General features: G+C 34.9%; 1 protein-coding gene and 2 pseudogenes across 4 annotated transcripts in view; 2 read left to right on the top strand and 1 right to left on the bottom strand.

The window, feature by feature from the left end:
• Window positions 1-27,601, bottom strand: part of RAB3GAP1 (RAB3 GTPase activating protein catalytic subunit 1) — a 124,139-nt gene that overhangs the window by 33,299 nt on the left and 63,239 nt on the right. For both annotated transcript variants that reach the window (XM_080799792.1, XM_080799793.1), the window contains 10 exons: window positions 25,793-25,892; window positions 22,529-22,610; window positions 18,123-18,191; window positions 16,068-16,141; window positions 13,208-13,300; window positions 12,569-12,738; window positions 10,660-10,749; window positions 8,520-8,692; window positions 7,185-7,239; window positions 6,581-6,940 (listed from right to left, as the gene is read on the bottom strand). In XM_080799792.1, the coding sequence (XP_080655918.1) occupies window positions 6,581-6,940; window positions 7,185-7,239; window positions 8,520-8,692; window positions 10,660-10,749; window positions 12,569-12,738; window positions 13,208-13,300; window positions 16,068-16,141; window positions 18,123-18,191; window positions 22,529-22,610; window positions 25,793-25,892 (1,266 nt within the window). The remainder of the gene's footprint in view (window positions 1-6,580; window positions 6,941-7,184; window positions 7,240-8,519; window positions 8,693-10,659; window positions 10,750-12,568; window positions 12,739-13,207; window positions 13,301-16,067; window positions 16,142-18,122; window positions 18,192-22,528; window positions 22,611-25,792; window positions 25,893-27,601) is intronic.
• On the top strand, window positions 13,727-14,188 carry LOC308340545 (large ribosomal subunit protein uL23-like; annotated as a pseudogene). Its single transcript has one exon. The product of its transcript is annotated as a large ribosomal subunit protein uL23-like (transcript).
• On the top strand, window positions 21,493-21,643 carry LOC308340546 (small ribosomal subunit protein eS27-like; annotated as a pseudogene). Its single transcript has one exon. The product of its transcript is annotated as a small ribosomal subunit protein eS27-like (transcript).

The following is a 27,601-nucleotide window of genomic DNA, read 5'->3' as shown; positions in this document are numbered from 1 at the left end:
TCTAGTTATGTTAATTCATTAAGCTTAAAGACTGTAACCTGTTGATGAGTCTTTCTATATCTGAAAAAATGTTACACATATATTTGTTTATCAGGTATCTGTCTGCCTCTTCACCATCCATCCATCCTAATTCTGTTCAAAAATAAAGAAAAAAATAATGACAATCCAAAAATAAATAAATAAATAAATAAAACCATAGAATGTATGTTGAGAAAAAAATAAGTTTAAATTATTCCAGATTTATATAATAAATTTGAATATAGAAAATGAATCATCTAAAATGAATGAGGTGGGGTATAGCCTTTTGAAAAGAAATAATGCCTGAGCTTCCAGAACAACTTTCCTGGAATCTTCATTAACCCAATCAAACCAAGACAACATATATATAACTAGATCATTAAAAATAAGGAATACTGTTATTTAAATTTGGAAAGAGAAAAGATATAATAAATTAACCTTTGCTGGATACTTACATGCCAAATGCTTTTAAACATATATGGTTTAATCCTTAACAGCCCAGAGTAATACAAACTACTATTTTTAAAAATATTTAATATTTGATTATTAAACAAATAAACAGGGTTTTGAACTGGAGATATGACAGAGGAGAAAGACTTTTCTTCTGTCAATCACTGATCATAGAACCACTTAACTTTTTTAACCACTTTTGTGAAGTACAATTGACATAGAGTAATTTAAAAGGTACATTTGATGAGTATACACCCATGAAACAATCACCAAAATCTAGATAATGAATATATCCATCACTCCTCAAAGTTTCCTTATGAAAAATGAATGGATTAACAAACTATGGTGTATCCATGCAATGGAACACTACTAAGCAATACAAATGAATGAACCATTGATATAAACAACAATATGTATGAATCTCAAAATAATTATGCTGATAGAACTCCTATTCATGCAAAATAAAAATGAATAAAATTTACACAAAATTCTAAAAAATGCAAACCAACCTATTATTTTTATTAGAGATCAAAACAAGGCTCAGAAAGAAAACACAGCTTGTACTAGCAATACTGTTTATTAAGTGGTGTGCCAGAATATAAATCTAGTTCTGGTAGATTCCAAAACCAATGTCTATACCACAAGACCTTAATGCCAACTGCATGCTCCGTTACAAAATTAGATTAACTATACAGTTGTTTTATAGTATTAGAGTATTCTTTCCTGATACTAAAATTTAATAATGAAATACCTACAAAATACAATTTACTTTTAAAAGGATATAATGAACAAAAAGCATACAGCCTGTCAAACAAAAAAACTAACCTTGTAAATGATAGCCACCTAGCATAAAACAGCATAAGCATGGATAAGAGAGTTATTATCAAGCAAACATCCCAGTATCCAACTGCATAATTATTGAAATTAATCAAACCATTTTAACATATATAAACTGCTGGGGCGCCTGGGTGGCTCAGTGGGTTAAAGCCTCTGCCTTCGGCTCGGGTCACGATCCCAGGGTCCTGGGATCGAGCCCCACATTGGGTTCTCTGCTCAGTGGGGAGCCTGCTTCCTCCTCTCTCTCTCTCTCTGCCTGCCTCTCTGCTTACTTGTGATCTCTCTCTGTCAAATAAATAAATAAAATCTTAAAAGAAAAATATACAAACTGCTTACAAACTTTTAAGTAAATCCTTGCATCCTGAGAAGCAATACTAGCCACTTATGTCTTATAAGAAAAAGTGCTCACAAGAATAAAAGCTAAAAACTGAGGCTTACTGTGTACTAGACACTGTGTTCACTTATTATGTGCTGTTTCACTTAAAATTCACGATTAGCTTAATGAGAAACTCAATATGCAGAAAAGCACTGGATAAAATATAACACCGGTTCATGATAAAAACTCTCAAAAACCAGGAATAGAAAAGAACTTCCTTAATATGATAAATGATAACAACATCAGATACACTCAACGATTATTATAAGTTTTCCTCCTGAAATTGAGAGCAAGAGCAGGTATCCATACATTAATCAACACAGTACTGGTGGTCCAGTACAATAAAATATGAAAAAGAATTAAAAAGTATAAAGGTTGGAAAATCAAAATTCAAATTGTCTATATTAACAGACAGCATGAGTATATACACAGAAAACTCCAAATAATCTACAAACTGCCAGAAATAATATGTAAATGTGCTAAGATTGCTACATCCAAAGTCTGTATGCAAAAATCAACTGTTTCTACATTTTGGGGTAAAAAAATTATAATGGAATTTTTTAAATGCCATTTATAACATTTAAGAAATAATGAAGACTATGAATTAAATCTAATAAAAGATGTGCAAAACCTCTACATTGAAAACTATAAATCACTGATAAGGGAAAGTAAAAGAAACCTTAAATAAAATGAAAGGTATTTCATGGTCATGGGACTCAAAATAGTTAAGAGGTCAATTCCCCCTAAATTAATTTATAAATTCAATGCAATATGGAATAAAATCCCAGCAGGATTATTTTGTATGTGAAAAATGACAAGCTGATTCTCAAATTTACATAAAAATGCAATGGACAGCCATGATAATCTTGAAGAACAAAGTTAAAAGATTTGTATCACAAAACAGAAAGACTGTAAGTTACAGTAATACCTTACTGGTACAAGGATAGAGAGTAGTGGAGAGAATAAATAGTCCAGACATAGACCAAAACACATAAGATCATATGATTTACAACAAAGACGCTACTGCCATTCTGTGGGAAAAAGCAGTTCTTTTGAATAATGGTGTTGGAACATAATTATATATATCCTTACAGAGAAAAGACAATCAACCTTTTCCTCATACCAAACACAGTCAATCTGAGGTGGGTCACAAATATAAATGCAACAGGTAAAACAATAAAGCTTCCAGAAGAAAACATAAGAGACTATCTCCAGGACACTAGGGTAGAAAAAGATTTCTTAAAAGGGAGACAAAGCACCATGCACATAAGAAGAACATTGACAGCTCAGACTTTATTAAAATTAAGAATGCCTATTCAACAAAAGGTATCATTAAGAAAATGAATAGACAAGCCATAGATTGGAGAAGTTATCTATAATACATATATCTGGCTAAAAACTCATACAAAATATATGAAGAAACAAAGCAAAACAATACAAAAAAACCCCAACTTTTAAAAAATAGGCAAAGATTCTGAATAACTACTTCACCAAGGAGATATCCAAATGGACAATATATAAAATACAATATATGAAAATGTACTCAGGAGCATCACTCACCAGGGAAATGTAAAAACATGAGATACTACTACATACCCACCAAAAAGCCAAAAATTAAAATCACTGAAATAATCAAACATTCAGAGAAGACTCAACATAGCAGACTTCAGACTGCCAGCCTCTGAAAGGCCTCTTTGCAAAGGTGACCCTCTGCTGGCATCTAGAAACTTGGATTCTGACAGGGTCCACACCATACTCAGAACTGATAAAAATGGCACAATGTGGCTAAATTATTTGTGCAAATGATATGGTTTATGCTGAACACCTGCTTTCCTTCCGGTAATCTGAAATTAACGTATATGCTAGGTGAAGGGTGCCAATGTGACCAGCCCCCCAAGTAAAAACCCGGAGCACTGACCCTCTAAAAACTCCCTCTGGTAGACAACATTTCACATGTAATCATAATTTATTGCTGGAATGAGAATTAGGCATATCCTGTGTGACCAAACTAGGAGAGGACTCTTAGAAGCCTGTGTGATATCTTCCAAACTTGTCCCATGGGCCACTTCCTATTTCTGATTTTGCTTTGTATCCTTTTACTATAATAAATTATAGCTATGAGCACAACTATATGCTGAGTCTTGTGAGTCCTCCTAGAAAATCATCAAACCTGAGACTGGTGACACACCAAACGTTAGGGATTATGTGGAATCAACAACAATTGTTATACATTGTCAGAGGGATTATAAACTATTCAACCACTCTAGGAGACCATGTGGCAATATCTACTAAAACAAAAACATATTTCTACCACATGGCAAAAACAATTCTACTCTTAGAAATGTATCTAAAAGAAAATGAGTGCCTACATTCACCAAAAGACACTTAAAAGAATGTTCATGTATTTGTAATAGCTCAAACTATAAACAACTCAAATTCCATCAGCAGGTGAATGGATGAGCAAACTATGGCATGTTCACATAACAGAATACTATAAAGTAATAAAACACACACACAAATAACGAGTCATGTGACAACATGGATGAGTCTCACACATGGTAGTTTAAAAAAGGCTCAATGCAAGAGTAAGAAATGCATGACTGCCTTTATATACAAAAGAGTAAGCAGAACATAATTGCATGTATGAGATTTAAAAACTGACAAAATTAACCTATGGTGATAAAGTCAGAAAAAAACTTACCTGGAGGGGAGTACTGGGTTATGCTATCCAATACACCAGGCTATTTAAATTTAAGTAAATTTAGTAAATTAAAAAAAAAAAAATCAGTTCCTCAGTTGCATTAGCCACCCTTCAAGCACTCAATGGCCACAAATGGGTAACAGCTATAGTACTGGATAGGATAGACAGAAAATGTCCATTTCTGTTTTCACAGAAACTTCTATTGATCAGTATTGTTCTAGGATGATGGGAATTTTCCACATCGTGATCTGGATGGTAGCTACCTGAGTTTTCAAAAATGAAAAAGCTCACCAGCAGTAGACCTAAGATTTGTACACTTTATATATAGTTTATAAATCAATAAAGAAGCAAATGTCTTTTAAATGACAGGAGAAAACATGTACAACATATATAACAAAGAATCTATATCTAAAATATGAAGGACTAATATAAATCAGCAAGAACAGGTCAGCAACCTAAAGGAAAAATGACAGGGAAGTGAAAGAAAAAGATGGCAAATAAACATACTAAATGATGCTTAAGTTCATAAAAAATTAGAGAAAACAATCTAAAACATAATGATACTACTTTTGTCCATTATACTGGTAAAAATTTACATGACTGGTACCATCAATTACTTATAAAAAATTAAATAAAATATGAATATAAGTTCCATGAGTACAAGAACCTTACTGTCTACTGCTAAATCTCCAAGTTCTACAACAGTGGTTGGCATATATTAGGCACTCAATACAGGTTTGTGTGCGGAAGGAACTGAGAAAGGGAAGTTGAGTAAAGAATAGTATTCCCTCAATCCTATGTATGCACCAGTGACCAGAGTATTAAAAAGGCAAAGTCTTTTTGAACAGGAATTTTGTAATTTGTGTATCTGCTTATCTAGCAAATCCATTTCTTATCTTCTTCCTTAAGAAACATTCATATGTGTGAGTGCTTGGGTGGCTCAGTCAATTAAGCATTTCCCTTTGGCTCAGGTCATGATCCCAGAGTCCTTGGATCAAGGCCCATATCGGGCTCGCTGCTCAGCAGGGAGTCTGCTCTCCCTCTCATTATCCCTCTGTGCTCTCTCTCTCTCTCTCTCTCTCAAATAAATAAGGTCTTTAAAGAAAAATTATTCCAGTGTGAACACACAATATGTGAAAAACTGCAAGAGTTTGTCCTGTAGCACTATAATAGCAAAAACTAGCAAACATACCGTGCATTAAGAAGGGAATGGTTAAATAAACTATGTCTCTCCTATGCCATAAAATATTATGCAGCAATTAAAAAGGAATAAGCTATACATGTAATGACATGGAAAGATCTCCAAGACATACTAGGTTGAACAAAAAGTTGTACAACAAATGCATACAATTAGAAACAAACAAAAAAGAGGTGCCTGGGTGTCACAGTTGGTTGAGCTTCTGACTCTTGGTTTCAGCTCTGGTCATGATCTCAGGGTTGTAAGATCGAGCTGAGCGATGACAGTCTGCTTTCTCCCTCTTCCTCTGCCCCTCCCCACTACTCTCCCTCTCTCTCTGAAATAAATAAAATCTTAAAAAAACAAAGTCCAGACCAAAAAAATCCACAAAACTATGTATCTTATGTATACACATATATATACATCAATATATAGCAACATATAGTAACAGGTATAAGGAATTATAACCCAAACCAGTAACAATGGCTACTTCTAGAGATGTGAGCTACTAGTGAGTAGTGGCTTCTACTTTTTCTAGATTGAGTTTTTCACAATAAAATGTATTCACGTACTCATGTAAAAATAACTCAGTGGAACTACCGTTCTTCCTTAAGTGTTGAACTGTTGCTGTTCTACTTCCTAATGGTGTAAAGTGGCTTCGAACTGTATTTTTGAACAGACAAAACTAACCAAATAAATTAAAGGGTTTTTACTTTTGTTCCTTCTCTACTTTTGGATTTTGTTTCTTAAACACCTGTGTATTCACCACTCATTTTAAGAAATAACATATCACCTTAACCATGATGAAGTACTATCTACTCTAACTTTAAAACATTTCTCAATTTCAGAAATGATAATACCTGAAAGCCCCAATAGTTTATTTAGATTTGAAATCTTAGATCTTTGAACATAGCTTATTTAAAGAATTGCTCCTACCCAAAGCAATCATTTCCTACTAGGATGAAGATATAAACAACAAAATAAAAACAATTAAAACTTAAAGAGCCAGTCCATATCCTACCTGGGTCACTGGAATATAGAGAGGTTCTCCATTATGTAGCAGTGTGAGTTTTCCATGCTGATACAGTCGTCCTTCCGGTTTTAAGCTTGTCATCTCCTTAGGCCCTCCTTTCTTGGCACTCTCTTGTCCGTTTCCCTTAAGTTCTTCAGTATCACTTAGGCATTCAAAAAATTCTTCTTCACTGTCACTCCAAGAATCCCAAGATTTTCCTACCTCTCCCTTTTCCTTATCCATATCTTTTAGATTATCTGGCCCCAGCTGGTCTCCAGCTTTTCCAGCATCCGCTGGATACATATCTGAAGTATTTGTCTTTCTCCCCTCATCACGGGCCTTCTTTCTTTCAATACAACAATTTAACATCTTAAGAAAACAGAAATAACATTTATATTTAAATTAGTTAAGTAAAATAAAAATCTATCCACTTCTTCAATATTTAATTTGCCTTCTCCACCCCTTCCCTGGACCCTGTTGTGAATGACAGTGACTACAAGTAACCTACAGCAGCACGATGAGACTAGCCTATAATTCGTTACTATATTTAGTATTAGAATAAACTCGAATAAATTAAGACCATATTTAAATACTGTCATTGGGAAATCTTTACCTGTAGTTTCTGATGTAGTAAACAACATCTTAGATCTGGGGGTCCACTTGCTAATCTATCAAATAAAGCAGTGGGAAAAGTTTTAGTAAAATGGCTCCAGGTATGCAAATTTCTTATACGACTATAAATTTCAGCCATTTGATAAGAAATCAAAACTAGATTTCAATAGGTAAGATAACTAAGATGGGACAAATAAGAATAAGAAATCAAAATTTATTTTATTCTCCTTGTACACCAATAGCAAATATATTTTTCAAAGCATAAAAGCAAAGTAATAATAGCTCTCAAGTTAAGAGAAACTTAAAATGAAAAAGTATCTCTAAATCCACCCCAGGGAGTAGCTAGCATACAGTATTTCATACCATACAAAACAGATTAGATTACATATTCAGTTCTCAATTATTATAGTGGGTTCTCAATATTAAAAACCATTCATTTTCACCTCTCTTTTGCCAAGAGGAGCCTGAACTGCCTCTAGTTCTAAACCACTAAATTCCCAAAAATTGGCCAAGAGATAATCCAGCTAAGCAGAGACTGGCAAATGAAATAGAAGTAAATATTTTTCAATCACCAATTTATATTACTCATATCATAATTCTGACAGTATATGTAGATGAACAATAACTTACACATTACTGAAATACATGGGAACTAAACTCTTCTACTGCATTAAGGGAAATGTCAACATAAATTCCACAAAAAAATTACAGATAATACTGAGTATCTGAACTTACAAACTCTAAAATAGTTTTCTCTTCAACTATAAGAATTTATGTTCTCTCTCACACACACACACACACACACACACACACACACACACAAAGAATTTATGTTCACTACAAAAGACTTAGAAAAATATATAAATGTATAAAGGACAAAAAGAAATATAATTTAACATCTGGGAAAAACTGCTGTTAACATTTGGTTTTATTTCTTCCCCATTATGTTTCTATAAATATAGATCAGCAAAACTGAAAGCACTTGGTATACAAAATACTATATTCTACTTTACTACAAATATTATGATCATTTTCTGTGTTACTAGAGATTCTTGGAGAAAAAAAAAAACAACTTGTAATGGATCCATTAACTTTCCATTGTAGACATAAATCATGATTTACACCATTCTTTTATGTTTGTATTTAGGCTGCTTCACCTTTTTTCCCCTATTATAAATTTGTTACAATGAACACATTTGAGTATAAATCATGTCCAAAGTTTATTACCACTTTCTTAGGGTGGATTTCCTAGAAGAGGAGAATTAATGGGTCAAAAGACTAATTATGCTAACAAACAAAAAAACCTACATATACAAATGAAAATTGAAATTTTTACCCTGGAATCAGAAAATTGTTTTCCCATCTGAAACGCATTTCAAGAACAAATTCCTGCCAGAGGTGTGCCACTCCTTTTAATCCTCCATGGTAGAAATTGATCATACAAAGACACAAAGCCAATTTGTATGTTAAACTGTCAGATGGTGCAGATTTGAACTGATTGTAGAGATTCTGGATTTAACAAAATAGAAACAAAGCAAAACTTATTAACACATATTTGCAGGGGTGCCTGGGTGGCTCAGTGGGTTAAGCCTCTGCCTTCAGCTCAGGTCATGATCTCAGGGTCCTGGGATCCAGCCCCGCATCAGGCTCCCTGCTCAGCGGGGAGCCTGCTTCCCTTCCCTTCTCTCTGCCTGCCTCTCTGCCTACTTGTGATCTCTGTCTCTCTGTCAAATAAATAAATAAAATCTTAAAAAAATATATTTGCAGGTATAATCAAAAACTGTGTGGGGAGAGATATTAATACTAAAATTAACCTATCCTACCAAACTACCTTTTATTAAAAGCTTAATACATTACTATCTAAATTGTTCTTAGGCAATACCGTGTTTTTAAAATTTCTGCAAGGATCAAAAGACTGATGCTACAGTTTAGACAAGCTAAAGTCATAACTTCCAATTTCTTCTGTGAGAGCTTCAAGATGTATTCCAAATATGTTTTTTTTAATCTTTTATTTTTTTTAAAGTTTTATTTATTTGGGAGAGAACATGAGAGAGAGAGAGCACATACATGTGTGAACATGAATGTGGGGGAAGGGGGACAGAAGGAGAGGGAGAAGCAAACTCTCCACTGAGCAGGAAGCAGGACTTGGGGCTCCATCCCAGAAGCCCAGGATCATGACCTGAGCTGAAGGCAGATGCTTAACCAACTGAGCCACACAGGCACCCCTTAAAATCTTTTAATTATGAATATACACTTATTATCAAAATCAGAAACATAAAATCAGAACTGTATAAACTGAAAATATAAAGCCTCTGCTTTTCCTTATTTCATGAAATCTACTTCCCAAAGTAACCACTGAAAATAGTTTGATTTATCTCAATGCCTGTCACTTAAACATCTCATTTCTCAATTTATTAAAGACCTAGATAAGGAACACATGAAAATTTTGTTTCATTTTACACATTTTACTTCATTAAAGTGTTCCACTCATTGTCTGGTTTTGAAAAACAATGGCAAAACATAAATTTGATAATTTTATAAAAAGTCTAAAATGAGGGAAATCCTACAATCATACACAATATACTTATTTTTTCACTGTTTCCAGAAAAGTTTTTGCCACTCAAAATACATATGTATGGTCAATGTATCATAATTCGAGTGGAGGCCATGATCTCTACTCAAGCTTTCCTAAGGTGATTTTTTTAACTTTTTTTTTTTTTTTTTCAGATTTTATTTATTTGACAGAGATCACAAGTAGGCAGAGAGGCAGGCAGAGAGAGAGGAAGGGAAGCAGGCTCCCACCGAGCAGAGAGCCCGATGCGGGGCTCAATCCCATGACCCTGGGATCATGACCTGAGCCAAAGGCAGAGGCTTTAACCCACTGAGCCACCCAGGTGCCCCCCTAAGGTGATTTTTAAAATAAAAAGATCCTTGAGGAGCCTGGGGTAATTCAGTAGGTAAAGTGGCCAATTCCTTCTTTTTTTTTTGAGAGAGGGAAAGAGAGAGAGAGAGAGCAAGCATGAGCAAGCGGAAGAGACAGGGGCAGAGGGAAAAGCAGACTCCCTGCTGAGCAGGGAGCCTGATGTGGGGCTCGATCCCAGGACCTTGGGATCAAGACCTGAGACAAAGGCAGATGCTTAACCAACTGAGCCACCCAGGCACTCCAAAGTAGCCAACTCTTCATTTTCACTGAGGTCATGACCTCAGGACCCTGGGATGGAGCTCTGCATTGGGCTCTGTGCTCAGCAGAGAGTCTGCTTTAAGATTCTCTCTCCCTCTCCCTCTGCCCTCCATGCCCCCCGCCACCTGGTCATATGAGTGTGAGCCTGCTCTCTCTCTCAAATAAATAAATAAATATTTTTAAAAATTAAATTAAATTAAAAAATAAAAAGCCCTTATGCTACTAAACTAGCAATACAGCAACCCCTTAGAAATTCAATGCATTTTAAATATTTTAATATTAAACTCCTACTTACATAATCTTCACTTCCTGACACAGGATTATTGTTGTCTGTGGAAGAACTTCCATCTAATGGTTTCTCAGAAGCAGCATCAGGGAATAAGAACTTAGGGAGAAAAAAAAATAACCACATTTCAACCAAATTTCCTACTTTGTTAATATTCATAATCCATATAAACACCATTTTATTTTTTCATGGTTTTGCTATTAAAACAATGGCAATGTGCTTACAGTACCAGCCAGTGGGTTCTACACTTTGTCAAACATTTTGCTTTTCTTTGAAAATATGGAGTTTCAGTGATAAGCCAATTTTAGAAATTCGAGATTTTTCTTAAAACCACCTGGTTTTGTAGACTAAACAAAGCAAAACCAAAATCTCTTCACTACTATCCATGGTCATTAAATTTCTGAAAAAATATTAGACAAAACCTAAGAGAAAAATTTTAAATATGCATATATCCATGAGGCTCTATGAAGTTATATAGTTCCTTATATATTAAGAATATGATAATGTAAGACCATAATTTTAAGAGATAGCCCTAGAAAGTGGGAAGTAGTCTAAACCTGTAATGATCAGTTCATCTTTTCCACGTGGTTCCTGTTTATGTGTATGTAGGAAGGACAAAAAAAAAAAAAAATCCAGTGCCTATAATAACTAAAATAAAATCTCTAAGGATATATTTTTAAGAAGGAGCTTTCCCAGGGTGGCCGGGTGGCTCAGTCAGGTAAGCAGCTGACTCTTGGTCTTGATCTCAGGGTTGTGGGTTCAGGCCCTGCATTTGGCTTCCCAGCATGGGATCTCCTTTAAAAAAAAGGGGGGGGAGGGGGCCTTCTCTGCAGAAATTTATTTTCAGTCCTTTTATCACTGTTCTTCCCAAGTGTTTTGTTGTACTGCTGACTTGAGATTCCTTCTACTATGCATACTATGCCACATATTACAGGAGACATTTTTAAATTTAGAGGAACTACTCTGTACCAACCCCCACTACTAGGTACACTTACAAATAATATCCTAATCTAAAACCACTGTGTAAGGTAAATATTATTGCCCATTTCTTCCAAATATACAAGCTTAAAATCTGGTTAGGAGTCTTATTCAGATTAATGGCTGGGATGACATTAACATCAAGTTTCCAAGCCCAATATTTTTTTCATTGTACTACTAAAAGGTTGTTTCCAAGACTGTCTTAATGCACAAATTGCCAGAAATATGATTATACCTACAATTACAGTAAGAATAGCCATCATTTACCAGAGGCCTATTATATACCAGGCAGTTTAATAGATGGTCCTTTCATCCTCCAAACAATCTAACAGGGTTTTATTAGCTTCATTTATAGATGACAAAACTGAAATTAAATGACTTACTCAAAATGGTACAGTAAGTCAGGATTAACCATGGTATGTGTGGTTTCCAGGCTGGGCCTGTTCCAGCACTCTATACCTACGAGACACCTTAGCTCTTTCTAGTATTTACCATAAAGCTTTCCCCAGACTTTTGTGAAAGGAAGCTTTCAAAAATCTAATTCTGATGTTGACCTGCTTAAAATGATATTAAACTGCAAGATGAAGCCCAGCATTTCAGCACTGTTCCTCTATTTCTAAAACCTTCTCTTCACGATGCAACTCAAGTGCCCTTCTTTATGACACCTTTACGACCTAATTCCCACTGCCCAGACAGAGATAGACACATCCTCTGCTGTGTTCTCACAACCATTTTGCCAGACTACTCCCATGCAACATGGTATTGTAACTATGGTTTACTTTCCTTCTTCCTATTAAACTAGTGGGAATTTTCTGAATGCGGAGACTTTGTTTTACTCATTTTATATTCCCAATCCAGTGCCTGCCACATAGAAGGGACCAGATAGATAATGAATAAATGAGTATGCATACAGACATAGAAAGATACTACATTTAGTTACCAAGAGAATCGTATTGAGGACATCATTATTCAGTGGTGACTCTTCTACACCTCTGTGTTTTCGTATTTTCTTCTTTGCAGTATGTACCATATTTGAAACTGATAATTTATGAATTGGAACTGGTGCTGGCTCTGTCAACTTTGACAAAGCATGAGTTATATCAGCAATTTCTATAAAAAGAATAGAAATGAAGAGAAATTCTATCACCAACCTTAGCAAGTTAAAGTGATGAGTAAACTGTTGATTGTGTAAAATATTTTAGTTACTCTTTTCACTGGAATTATATGGTCTCAGAATTATAAAATTGTAAGACACATATTCAGCTTTATATGCACCCATAATGACAAAGGTATAACACAAATTATTTCTCTCTAGAAGTTTAAAAATAAACCTCTAAAACCCTGCTTTTCAAAATATCTTACATTTTTGGTAGAAAGCCCTTATTAAATGTGCTTAATTTTTATGCTCAGAGTATAGCCTGGAGAGAAATGGTAGCACTCTAGTCCATCAAAACTTGTTTTTCCAACTTAATTCAAATGTGAAAATAGATGAAAAGTTACTGGAGAAATGCCTAAGAAAAAGGGATAGATGTTTGAAAATAACTTAAAAAAAAAAAAAAAAGAAAAGAAAACAGATCACCTCTTCCTTCTTCCTCAAATGTGGATCGTCCAAGAATCTCATCAGTTGACTCCTTTCGACGGCAAATTTTAAAGAATTCAGTGACAAAATCACCTACAGAAAAAATATTACTCATTTAAGACACTTAACTAAAAGAAATCAGAACTACAAATTAAAATACATGTCTTTTCACAAACGCTGTAAGTAAGATATGGTAGAAAAAGAAACCATTCAGTTTCTCCACCCAAGACAAAAATTAATCCCATTCCAAAAGTAACCTGTTCTTCCCTTCTCTCCATGTCCCAGGATATTAAAAAAGTTTTTCCTTAGAATTCCTTCTAGAATGAAAGGAAAAGTAACAGTACCTAGTAATATTAAGCACTTACTATGTGCCTGAAGAAGACAAATAATTATCTGTTCTCAATGAGTTGCAGAAGTAACAAGAATATTACTATATGCACGTATTGCCACCTTAACTGCCACCCTTCTAGAATTCTGGGTCCATTAAAATTAAAAAGAAATTCTCGTCCTTTCACGAAGATGGTGCCAAAGGCCAAGAAGAAAGCCCCTGCCCTTCCCAAAGAGGCCAAAGGAAAAGCTTTGAAGGCCAAGAAAGCAGTGCTGAAAGGCGTCCACAGCCACAAAAAAAGGATCCACAGTCATGTATATTCCAATGATCCAAGACACTGCATCTCCAAAGGCAGCCCAAATATCCTCAAAAGAGTGCACTCAGAAGAAACAAGCTGGATCACTATGCCATCATCAAGGTCCCCCTAACTACTGAGTCAGCCATGAAGAAAGTAGAAGACAACAACACACTTGTATTAATTGTGGATGTCAAGGCCAACAGGCACCAAATCAAACAGGCTGTGAAGAAGCTCTATGACACTGATGTGGGCAAGGTCAACACCTTGATTAAGCCTGATGGAGAGAAGGTGTATATTTGACTGGCTCCTGACTATGATTGCTTTGGATGTTGCCAACAACACTGGGATCATCTAACCTGAGTCTAGCTGGCTAAATCTCTTTTTTTTTTTTTTTTTGCCACAGAGAGAGAGAGAGGGAGAGAAATTCTGAAGATATGTTTCTAGAGGATTACGAAATCATGTAGCATAGTTATTTCAGCTTCAGCTGCATGTTAATCATACACTTCACTTCCTTTCATGTTAATGGTACACTTCCTAATCATCATTATAAGGGGAAAAGGTTGGCTATCTTCTGAAGAGCTGCAATGAGACATTTGTACAAAGAAATTAAAGTTTAACAGGAACTATCAGTACCAAAACTATTAGACAATACAAGATCGCAAGTATATCTAAGTTTTAGAATTCATCAACCAGTTCTGAATAAATCTAGAACACTTTTTGAACCTCTTCAGAAAAGATAATCCTATAATTCAATCATATAAACTATATGATTCTAGTTAATTATCTATGACTATATAATCCTTTAATCTCATCATATAAACATATGAAGTCAAAGAGATAGGGTGGGATCATGGAACAAAATATTAAAATGAGAATACTTTAAATTCTAAGGTCCTCTGCAATTGTCACAGAAGTCAGTGGATGAGAAACAATACAGAACTAGGAAACAATTTAGTAAATAAATTTAATAATTTAATAATCCAATGATTTAAGAGAAACTATTTGTTGAGTATTTACTATACAAAAGGCACTGTATTAAATGTGATACACAAAGACACACATAATTTTATTTGATCCTCTCAATAACTCTATGCATATACTATTATCTCTATTGTACTGAGACTGAAGAAATTAATGAAACTTGTTCAAACTGGCAGGCCGAGGATTTAGAATAAGGTCTAACCAATTCTTAAACTCTTGATATTAACCCTCCACTATCTCCCTAAAAAATACCCTAAGACAAACTCACCAATGGCAGGAATTTTACCTTATACATCTTTGTATTCACCATTATGTAGTTAGTAAAAATGGCAAGTGCTAAATAGCATTTAATGAATAGCATATGATGAATTTTAAAGAACCCAAGAAAATACTTTAGAGAAATGCATCATTACTGTCATCAACAAATATTTAGTAACTCCATTAGCTGGATGGTAATATATCAGGTTATATGGAATGAAGGTGGCTTATATGAAAACAGAAATGAACTATCTTCATATGTACTAAATATGAGAGAAAAAGATGGAAAGACTCATTGAGGAGATGGGTTCAAAAGACTTCATGAAAGACACACATCTACAAAAATGATAAAAGAAAGAAATGCCAGACATGGGATATAATAACATTAACTCGAAGGCAAAGCAACATTTTTTCAAGTTATTTCTATTTATAATATTTCACTTGATCCTCCACACCTCTTTCCCTCTATCAGAAAATGGGTTTCCAGATGTGGTACAACTCTATGGAAGGGCTCTAATTAGATTGTCAAAATCAGTGTTCTTCCCTTCATATACCCCTCCCTTCCCTTCATATACCACAGCTCCAGAGGATGGCAAAAGGCACAAAGTGCTACACTAACAAGAATGGAAGATGCAAACTGCCACAAGAAGAAAAAAAGGGAGTGACGTAAAAGCCTTAGAAGAATAAAACTCAGATCATGAGGAAATATGTGAGAATTCTGAGCTGTAGACTGCTTAAAACTAAAAGACAAGAAAGAAATCCTGCTAGTGCTATTCAAGACTTAGCAGGATTCACTGCTGTTGGCAAAGTTTTCTTTTTTAGTGGTATTTACCAAGAAGATCACAAATGTAAAAAAAAAAAAAAAAAAAAAAAAGGTACCCTTTTGATAGGTGAAATAAAGTGTAAAGAATACATTCAGCCTTCCTAATTTGGAAGATGGGCAGATTGGTGGGGAAGGAACATAATTTCAGGAAAGGAACACAGGCATGTCTTACCCAGCAAACACTGAGGATTCTCAGCTTTTCGAACTCTAACAGACCAATGGGGAGCCTGAATAGGATCCAAATCACTAAAATACAAAACAAATATAAGATCCTAATTATGACAATGTACAACTCATTAATTTATCAAAATTCGGTCTAATTAATTATATAAAAGGACAAGCAATCCATCTTGCCTCCCTTAAACTTACTGTTATTCAGATGATCGGGCCACTTGGATAAGTTTTTAAAAACCCCAGAATCTTAAGAAATCAAAGTTTATAGACAAAAAAACACAAAAAGAAAAACCACAATCAAAACAAAACAGAGGGGCGCCTGGGTGGCTCAGTGGGTTAAAGCCTCTGCTTTCGGCTCAGGTCATGATCCCAGGGTCCTGGGATTGAGCCCCACATCGGGCTCTCTGCTCAGCAGGGAGCCTGCTTCCCCTCTCTCTCTGCCTGTCTCTCTGCCTGCTTGTGATCTCTGTCAAATAAATAAATAAAATCTTTTAAAAATACCAGAATAATCAAAACCCACATATAAAAATTTTCTGAACGGGCAATGTACACTGATAATCTAATAAAACAATTAATTTTAGAAAACAGTAAAAAAGAAATGAGAAGCAAGCATGCACCATTATCTTAATCAGTTTTTTATAGCACTAATAGTAAAAACAGAGACTACTAAAATTTGCACAAGATCAACTGTGCCCTATCTTCTCAATTAAATAGATTATATATCCACTTAATGGATTATGCAGCAATTTTAAAAATAATAACACAGATCTTTATTTATTAGCATACAATATATAAAGATACATACCCAATAAAACAAATCAATAAATTTAAATTTTAAAAAGGTGTGTTCCCAGGGGCGCCTGCGTGGCTCAGTGGGTTAAGCCTCTGCCTTTGGCTCAGGTCATGATCCCAGGGTCCTGGGATGGAGCCCCACATTGGGCTCTCTACTCAGTAGGGAGCCTGCTTCCTCCTCTCTCACTGCCTGCCTCTCTGCCTACTTGTGATCTCTATCTGTCAAATAAATAAATAAAATCTTAAAAAAAAAAAAAGATGTGTTCCCATAAAAAATACTGAATTATTATGTTGTCCATGTGAAACTAATATAATGTTACATACCTATTACATTTCAATTTAAAAAAAAAAGTAAACACCCCAAAATGCTAACTGGTCATTTCTTAAGTAATAGGATTGCACGCAGTCCTTATCTCCTTCTTTATATCTGTCTAAATTATCTGATTAAGAAAGCTCATGTTACTTTTATCAACAAATACAACCCATTTATTTTCTGATTAAGAAAGCTTATATTACTTTTATCATCAACAAATACAACCCACTTATTTTAATTACAACAAAAAAAGTGTCTTACTTCTCACTGTTCTGCATCATGCGTGAGAAGGTACTAAAATCATGTTCCTCTTTCTCTACATTCTTCCCAGATATTGTTTGCTATAATTTTTTAGTTGTTTCCATTGTACAGGAGTATATGACGGATGTTTCAATATTTATGACATTTAATGTTCAAATATTACTCCTACACATTCTAATGACCATCACCTCTTCAAAGTATTTTACCAAATGCTTCTAACTAGCTAAGAAAAGTTCAACAGAATTATGCACTGTATCCCTACTTAAAGATATCTTTGCTAAAACAAAGTAAGACTGAGATTGTTCAGGGTAGGAGGGATGGTTCAACAGGTGATGGAAATTAAGGAGTGCACTTGTGATAAGCACAGGTTCATATATGGAAGTGTGGAATTACTATGTTGTATACTTAAAACTAATAGAACACTGTATGTTAACTAACTGGAATTAAAACAAAACTTAAAAAATGAGAAACTGTACATTATCCGTGAACTAAAGATCACATTCCCAGGGTCAACAGCTTAAAATACATCTCTAATACATGTCTAATCAGCCTAAAAAGCGACCTTTAAAAGTAAAAAATCAACCAACCTAATTAGAAACTGATAGAAAAAGGAAAGTTGCTAACCACTTGGTTAATTTATTCTACTGAAATGTCTGAATCTCAGTATACTCTTTTTAACATACTTACGAATAAACATCATTATCCACAATGATACCTTCAGTCAGGTGAGGCCATGTAGTTGCTAAATGGAGTTCACTAAAACAAATAAAACATAAAATAGATCCGAAAGTTTTAATAGTGTATGTATATCCTCTGACTCAGCAATTCTACTTCTAGAAATGTGTTCTAATAACCAGAAATGTACATACAAGTATGTTAAAAGTGGTGCTATTTATAATGCAGTAAAACAGGAGACGACTAGTTTATTAGCAAACGGCAGCACACCCATATGAAGTTAATGCCTTGCAGACATTAAAAACACATACTATACATAATAGCCCAAACGTGTAAATAACCCCAATATCTATCAGCTGATCAGTGGAGAAATAAAATGTGGTATAAGCCATATAATGGCATATTCCACGCCAACTGAAAGTAATGAAATACTGATCATGCTACAATAGAGACGAACCTCAAAAACATTCTGCTAAGTAAAAGAAGTCGGACACAAAAGGCCACATACTGCATAACACAGTTCATATGCAATGTTTGGAACAGGCAAATCCATAAGGAAAGAAGGTAGATTAGTATTTGCCTAGAGCTGGATGGCCTAGGGAAATCAGGGGGATGACAGCTAAGAGGTGAAGGGTTTCTGTTTGGGATGATGAAAGTGTTGTGGAATTAGAAAGAGATGATGATAACTCAACTCTGGAAACACCAAAACCACTGAATTGTATACTTTACATGGTGAATATGGTACATGAATTATATCTCAATTTTGAAAAAACCATGTTATAGATCAGAGGTTAACAAACATTTTCTACGAACAAACACAGAGCAAATATTCTAGGTTTCTGGGACCAGGTAGTCTCTGTTACATTCTTAGTTTTTTCTTTTAAACCCCCCAAAATGTAAAAATGATACAGAAATAAGCTACTGGCCAGATTTGGTCCACAGGTCATAGTTCTCTGACTTCTTAAAATAGATAAATTTTAAGTTCCAAAAAGTTTGCATGTAAAATAAAGAAAACAAGCCATCAAACATATAGAGGATAACATACATTTATAAAATATACAAACATACCGAGCGAAGAGTTATCATAGCAGACCTGATACTTAAAAAAGGACAATCTGCAAGGTTCACCTTTGGATTGCCATCTGGGAACTTAGATTTCGGGGGGTTCCTATCATTCATTGATAAGAGTAGCTCACTGTGCCTCAACTACTGGTGCAAACAATATGGTTTATGCTGAACATTTGCCCTCCTTCTGGTACATGGAGAAAGTGCCTAAGTCACCAGCCTCAGATAAACACACCACGCATTGAGCCTCTAATGAGTTTCCCTGGTAGACAGCCTTTCATACATGTTGTCAAAATTCACTGCTGCGAGAATTAAGTGTGTCCTGAGTGACTACACTGGGAAAGGAAGCTGGTCCTTGGTTGGCTCAGGACCTCACCCTATGTGCCTTTTCCCTTTGCTGATTTTTACATTATATCCTTTCAATGTAGTCACTATAGCCATGAGCAGAATTAAATGCTGTGAGTCCTCCTAGCAAATCACTGAACTCAAGAGTCTTGCAGAGAGCAAGCTGTCATCAGTGACCATCTATGAGTATTGGGATTATCAATTTAGTGAGTTTTTTTTTTTTTTCCCCTGTTGAGATTCTGAACACACTGCTTGGAGAGTAAAGAAGCCAAAAGAACCAATTACTTATTTCTCTGATCTTCAATGGTGCCCAACTGACTGGCAACTCCAGACTGGACTCCACATTTTAGAAGTCACTGTAATAACAGGGCCAGAATTTATAACAATATAGTATAATCTTGGTTAATAACTGGACAACTAAAAAATAATAATAATAACTGGACAACTAGCCACCCTTGTCCAAGCCTATTTTCTAAGCTGGATCCTACAATGGTCCCAATTAAACCTCTCTGTGTTACCAAATACCTCTTCAGTAAGATGATTTTTTGCCTGAATTAGTCACAGTTGACTACTATAGTTTTCAACTAAGAAACATGACTAGCAAATATATGATTTTTGCCTCTTTTCATGTTTTCTAAATTTCCCTTACTTAGCATAAATTTATTACTTTCATAATAAAACAAATTTTTAAGGTAAAAAAATGACTAGACAATACGTGATACTAAAGGACATAAATGATTACAAGTTTAAAACTCTAAGCTCTGAAATAATTTAGGTATTAACCTCAATTTTAGTTCCTAAACTTTTACGACTATGTTTTCTCCTCACCTTCTAACTACAGAACAACTTCTTTGACAAGGAGAGGACACTGAAAAATGCCTCATTTCCTCTTCTACCATCAAAGATTCCTTTTCAAAAGCATTATGCATGCCCACAGCATTTGCTAACCACCATGTGATTTAAATGGTCTACCAAATATATGATCTCACCCCCAAATTATTTTTGTACTCTTCTTCGATCATCTATTTCTCTTGCTGATTCCTCATCGCGACTTAAAATTAAGAAATATTAAATAAACAATTCCTTCACATTTCTATTACCAGGTCAATTTTATTCTCTCTCCCTAAAATTTTCTCTAAGCAAAATCTAATGAATGAACCAGCTGGAGGGCCACAAATACACCATTTCTCCCTTGTTTACTATGCCATGATGGCCACCTTCTTTATCCTCTGGTAAACTCGCCAAACTCTTCCCTGCAATTATATAGGCTCTTCATTCCACCTGCAATGGTAATTCTCTCTCTCTTTCTGCCTGACTAAATCCTCCCTAACTGAGACACTTCCTTTCACAACACTTTCCTGATGGCATCCCAACCCAAATTAGTTTCCCATTTTACTGTTATTATAACCTATACATTTCCTTCAAAGTACCCACAGCTTGTAACTGTACACTTATTTAGGTGATTGTTTTGTCCATTTCCTTCAATCAGACTATAAATGCCAAGAAGCCAGAAAATGTTTTATTTACTTCTATATCTTCCTAATTCAGCATAGTGCCTAGCACATATAATAAATATTACAAAAGATACTTATTTTATCTTTTCCTTGAGTGATTTTAAGTTTAAAGTATTTTTTAATTTTATTTTCTTTTTTCAGTGTTCCAAGATTGTTTATGCACCACACCCAGTGCTCTATGCAATACATGCCCTCCTTAATACCCACCACCAGGCTCTCCCATCCCCCCACCCCCCTCCTTCCGAAACTCTCAGTTGTTTCTCAGAGTCCACAGTCTCTCATGGTTCGTCTCCCACCTCTATGTAAGAGTATTAAGAATGTATGTATGCCCTTTGTAGACGTGATAATCTCCCCACAACAACATGACACTGGCATAGAACCTCCTTCATACGTCCCTGGAAGAGAAGATTCGGAAGCACAAGAAGTGGTGCTTGGTGCAGAGCCCCAATTCCTACTTCATGAACATGAAGTGCCCACGAGGCTACAAAACCACCACAATCTTTAGCCATGCACAGTTTTGTGCATTGGCTGCTCCTTATCCTTTGCCAACCTACAGGAAGAAAAGCAAGGCTTACAGATGGATGCTCCTTCAGACAGAAACAGCACTAAAAGCACTCTGAATCAAGATGAGTGGGAAACCATACCAATAATCACATTTTGATACCAATAAAGAAAGGAAGGAAGGAAGGAAGAAAGAAAGAGGAAAAAAAAAGAAGGTATGGATGTGTGTGTATATATTTTTTAATTAACCAAACAGTTTAAACAAATAAGACAGTTTCTGAACTAGAACTATTTATATTTTCCAAATATTTTGCTCTCAGTGATTAAATTTTCCAAGTCTTACATTTTCTTATAAAGCAAAATTTTCTTCAAGTTCAGTAGCTCTTCTAGAAAAACAGTTGGGTAACCTAAGATGTCTGACTTACGCCTTAATTTGTACACTTGGAAAAAATGGTCAGGAAAGATGTAAACATCTGTTAATTCTCCGTTATGAATACATGAAAATTTGTTATATATGACATTCTCTGTGCTATTCAATATATAAAATGTTTCCCAAAAAGCAGGCCAAGAATCACTTCTATAAAGAATAATCAATAAGTGGTATATACATATTTTATGTATTATTTGAAAGCCTCTTTTATTTCTAAATTACAGAGGAAAAACAACAAATGGACCGATTGGTAGGTGTAGGTCTGCTTCTGGTATTATACTCCTTCCAGAAGGCTACAAAGCACAGTAAAATCATTATTAATAGAATTTAAAAAGTAAGTCCTTGGGCTCCTTAGTGGCTCAGTCAGTTAAGCATCTGCCTTTCGCTCATGATTTCAGAGTCCTGGGATGGAGCCCCATATCGGGCTCCCTGATCAGCAGGGAGTCTGCTTCTCCCTCTGCCCTTCCCCTCTGCTCCTGCACATGTGCTCTCTCTCTCAAATAAATAAAATCTTAAAAAAATAAAAAAGTCCCATAATTCAAATGATAAATTGAAATTCCCACCTTATAGGATCTTCACAGGCACCAAATGGTAACTTGCCAAACTCCAGGCCTCCAACTTCTCCTCCTACAAGGGCATCTATATCTAAACAAAAGAAGTAATTTTCCATTACTCAGCAAAAAATGAAGAAATAAGAATTTAATTTAGTTAGGTTCACTCTTTAAGAGAGCATAGATTTGTGCTCGCTTCGGCAGCACATATAGTAAGAGAGCATAGATTTACACGTGCCTCTATCAAGAGCATACACACAGAGTTAGAGAGCAAACAGTTTTTAACTAGACTGCTTGTAATAAAAGCATTTACAATAAACAGAATGTTATAATAAAAGAACTATTAATTCCTATTTGTAGTGTTTCATTCAAGCCAAGCATTCTATACTTTACCCTTTTGAAATACTCCTTAAATAATGCTTGAGAGAACATTAATCCTGTAATTTTTTTGCATTTTCTAAGAATGTGATTAATATCATCTAAAAGAAAGATTATTCAAGTATTAAAAAATTTAATCACCAACTTACATTCATCAGTTTTGCTGTCAATAATTTCTGAATAGCAAATTAGTTATCACTAATAAATTTTTAATTCAGTTGGTAGTACATGGAAATATTTTAAGTTCAACAAAGAACTTCCTTTCTGTTATGAATAATACCTGAGATTAGAGGAGAATGTAGCAGGTAAATCACTCCCCTTAGCTCCACCCCTCTTAAAGAATTAATAAACACTTCTTTTTTTTTAAACTTTTTTTTTTTAATTTAAGATTTATTTATTTATTTATTTGACAGACGGAGATCACAAGTAGGCAGAGAAGCAGGCAGAGAGAGAGAGGAGGAAGCAGGCTTCCTGCTGCTCCCTGCGGGGCTCGATCCCAGGACCCCGGGATCACGACCCAAACCGAAGGCAGAGGCTTTAACCCACTGAGCCACCCAGGTGCCCCAAGAATTAATAAACACTTCTAAAAGACATCAAAAAGATTTATTTCTCTTTGAAATAATTCAGATGGTTGCTTTTCATTATTTGCACTATAATGGGAATTCTACAAATTAAAGTCTCTTATTGAGTTACGAATATTCCCCAAATTTGCTAAATCATGTCTGACAATTATCTACAACCTAAATAAATTAAAATTAGTCATTAAATATGGCTCAATTACTTGATTCAGTAAATTTTCTCAAGTCAATATCATTCTACTTTTCCAACTAAAGAATGCTTATAATAGTAAAAATTGCAATGACTAGCTTTATTATAAGATGTGAATTTTTAAGAGCTTCAAAATGTGTAATAAGCATATTTTATAAATAAGCTAAAAATTATTACTAGACCATAACTGTGCAAAAGTTTTAATTCAATTAAAAGTTCCGAAGTGGGGCATAAGAGTGGTTCACTCAGTTAGGCATCCGACTCTTGATTTCAGCTCAGGTCATGATCTCAGGGTTGTGAGACTGAGCCCCACGGCAAACTCCACGCTGGGAGTGGAACCTGCTTAAGATGCTTTCTCCCCTTCTGCCCCTCCATTCTCTTTCTCTCTTTTCTCTCTCTCTCCCTCTCAAAAAAACAAAACAAAACAAAACACCACACACCCACAAAGTTCAGAAGCAACACTGTGGAATGAAAGTATCATGGGATTTGGAGTTTGACCAGTGTTTTTTTTTTTTTTTTTTTTTTTTTTTTTTGACCAGTGTTTGAAAGCAAACTTTATTTGATGATCATGTAACCCTGGGCCAGTTACCTATGTTCTCTAAGACACATATATTCTCTAAGAAACTAATTAACACCTGTCTCACAGATAAGTGATAATTACATGACAAAATATATAAAATGCCAAGCACAGTGTGTGTCCCATATTACATGTTCAAATCCCTTTCTTTCCTTTATAGGAGAAAATATTAAAAATTTATAGTCTTCAAATCACTGAAGAAGATGATTAATATCTTGGTCACCATTTAAAAAGAATTGGCAAGAGGCCTTACTGGCAATCAAAATTATAAGGCTAACATTCTGGCTCTTGGGCTTCCTCTTAGATCACTATAGACTGTATCATTCTGGAACATATTCTAAATTGACTAATAAGAGAGTAGCATTTGAAAAAAGAAAAGGAGAGCAGGAATTGAAACTTTCACTGAGAAGCTAGTTACAAATTATCTAGAGGGTACTGTCTGGAAACTAAAATTACCAAAATGAACATTTGAGTCTTTCTTCTACTTTAATTCTCAGCTTAGCTTTTATTTCCCTTTGCTATACTTTAATTGTAATTCTTGAATTGTACATTAGAATTTCAAATTATTCTGTGGTACATAAATAAAATACTGACAGCATATATAACTACCAAAGGCTAAGGAAGTACTACATTAATTCTAATATCATTCCAAAACTACCGATTTTCCATCCATCCTATAAATAACCAACTACTTGGAACAAAAACAGTAAAGAATATTGTTTTATTCTGATTTATTTTTCTCTGAGGGAGGTAGAGTGAAAAATGTTTTCAGGCTAGTAAAATCCTTGTAATTATTTATAAGTTTGTATTACATTTCTTATTAGATATACTTGAATATAATTATACTTCTATGTGAGAGAAACACCCAAGAACCAAACCCTCACTTAATTAGGCTATATGTCCAGTACAGTGAACTTTTCTACAACTTAGGTAATGTCTTGTTTACACCTGCAGCCCAAACATCAGCCCATTATAGGCTAATAATTAATGATTACTGAATGAATCCGTATATTAGTATAAATTGCTTTATGGCTAAGCGGGTAAATTGATTTTAATTACATCAAAAGCAAGTTAAAGTAAAATATTCTAGAGCTCTACCCATCATAAGTATATGTGTATATACAAATTTTTTCTCTCTTTTCTGCTTTCCTTATTTAGCACTCTTTTTCAATCTCTACTTTCCATAAGGTTCTCAGCTTATGAGGGTGGCTTCTGTTATTACAGTCTAAAAACAGACATTTTAATCATTCACTACATACTAATTTGCAGCACATGATGTTCCACAGCAGGGGAATGCTTTATAAATAATGTTAGCTTTCAAAGACAGATTGTCACATATAGAGTAATGCTGTCTCTAGAACAAACTTCAGAGCTTTTTTCAAGAGAAAAAAAATGATAAAGGCAATGAAATCAGCAATACTGCATTTAGAATGAATTACAAACATTTCAAATTTAAAATACTTGAAACACACTGTTAAATAAGTTTAGTTTCTGAATATATTTTCTTTTCCATTTATATTCAGTAAGTTAAATATACTCTTAAATTATCTCACCTGGAGGTTGCTGAGGCCAAAAATACTGCTGCCAATCCTGAAGTACATACGTAAAGCGAATAGCAATACTAACTGGAGGCAAAGGAGTTAAAGGGCATCCCTAGGAAATAAATGCAAAGACAATATCATATAGCTTTAAAAAAAAAAAAAGTGTTTCAAAAACAAGCCAGAGAGCAAATTACATGAACATGAAGCCGTTTAAACTACTAACTGGAGGACCGTGTAGGTGGGTCAGGGGTTAAGCCTCTTGACTCTTGATTTCAGCTCAGAACATGATCTCAGAATCCTGAGATTGAGCCCCTTGTGTCTCGGGCCCAGCTCTGCATTAAGCCCATGTCAGATCCCTGGGTTCCCCACTTAGCATGGAGGCTGCCTGTCCCTCTCTCTCCCCTTCTGTCCCTCCCCAAGCTCATGCTCACTGGCACTCTTGCTCTCACTCCAAAATAAATAAATCTTTTAAAAAACAAATAAATAAATAAACCACTACCTGGAAACAAAATAAATGCTCCCTCAAAATATTTTTAACAATTTCAATTATACGAATATAACTTCCTTCTGATATGAGGAATTTGAGAGGCAGGGCAGGGGGCCGTGGGGGACAGGGAGGGAAAAAATGAAATGAGATGGGATAGGGAGGGAGACAAACCGTAAGACACTCTAATCTCATGAAACAAACTGAGGGTTGCTGGAGGGTTGCAGGGTAGGGATAGGGTAGCTGGGTTATAGACACTGGAGAGGGTATGTACTACGGTGAGTGTTGTGAATTGTATAACACTGATGATTGACAGACCTGTACCCCTGAAGCAAATAATACATTATATGTTAATTAAAAAAAGATAATATATTATTTCTTACTATTCTGCTCAGCCATAATGAATGTGAAAAAAATCTGATTCATTTTTTATTTTTTTTTAATTTTTTTTAAATTTAAATTTATTTATTTGTTAGAGAGAGAGCGAACAAGCACAGGCAGACAGAGTGGCAGGCAGAGGCAGAGGGAGAAGCAGGCTCCCCGCCGAGCAAGGAGCCCGATGCGGGACTCGATCCCAGGACGCTGGGATCATGACCTGAGCCGAAGGCAGCCGCTTCACCAACTGAGCCACCCAGGCGTCCCTGATTCATTTTTTAAATAAGTGAAACTATTATAACGTAGGAGGTGAGGTCTTTTCTTTCTTTTAAATGAAAATAAACTCAAATTAAAGCCAGTCTTAAATATTTAACCATGATTTTAGACTAAGACAAATGGTCACTAATGCAAAATATATTAATGAATCAGTTAACAGAAAATTTAGATTCATCTTTACCTTCATTAAAAAACATGAAAATTAATATCATCTAAACATCCTATGATCTCAGCTTGCCTTAATAATAGTTAACCTACATTAATGTGGAATAGGACTTAAATATGAAAGGAATCACCTATGGATCATGGGAAACTATAAATTCAAGAGTATTCTGCATATCCAACCAGTTACCAGGTGTTGCTGATACTGCTGATCAGGAGGAAGAAGACACATTTACTCAGTAGCAGCATCTATAAATGTCACTAGTAGTTTTAACCCAATACAAACTCAATCTAAAATCAAAATACAAGGTGGCTGCCACCAAAAAAGATAATTCAGTTTTGGGCTGCTGTGCCCTAGACAAGCAAGGTAAGATTCTGGCTGGTCAGGAATAACAGACTTCTCAGTCAAGTGAGGATATTAAATGAGTGTTCACCCATAAGATACAAATAGTCTAAAAACTGTAACAAAGTTGCTTTGACACATAACCTCTGCTCCAGTTACACAGCAACACAGATAAATATAG

This window comes from Martes martes (genome assembly GCF_963455335.1).
Source record: "Martes martes genome assembly, chromosome: 3".
Classification (NCBI taxonomy): Eukaryota; Metazoa; Chordata; class Mammalia; order Carnivora; family Mustelidae; genus Martes; species Martes martes.
The sequence above is the reverse complement of the archived record's forward strand: the minus strand, read 5'-3'. Positions and strand labels throughout refer to the sequence as shown.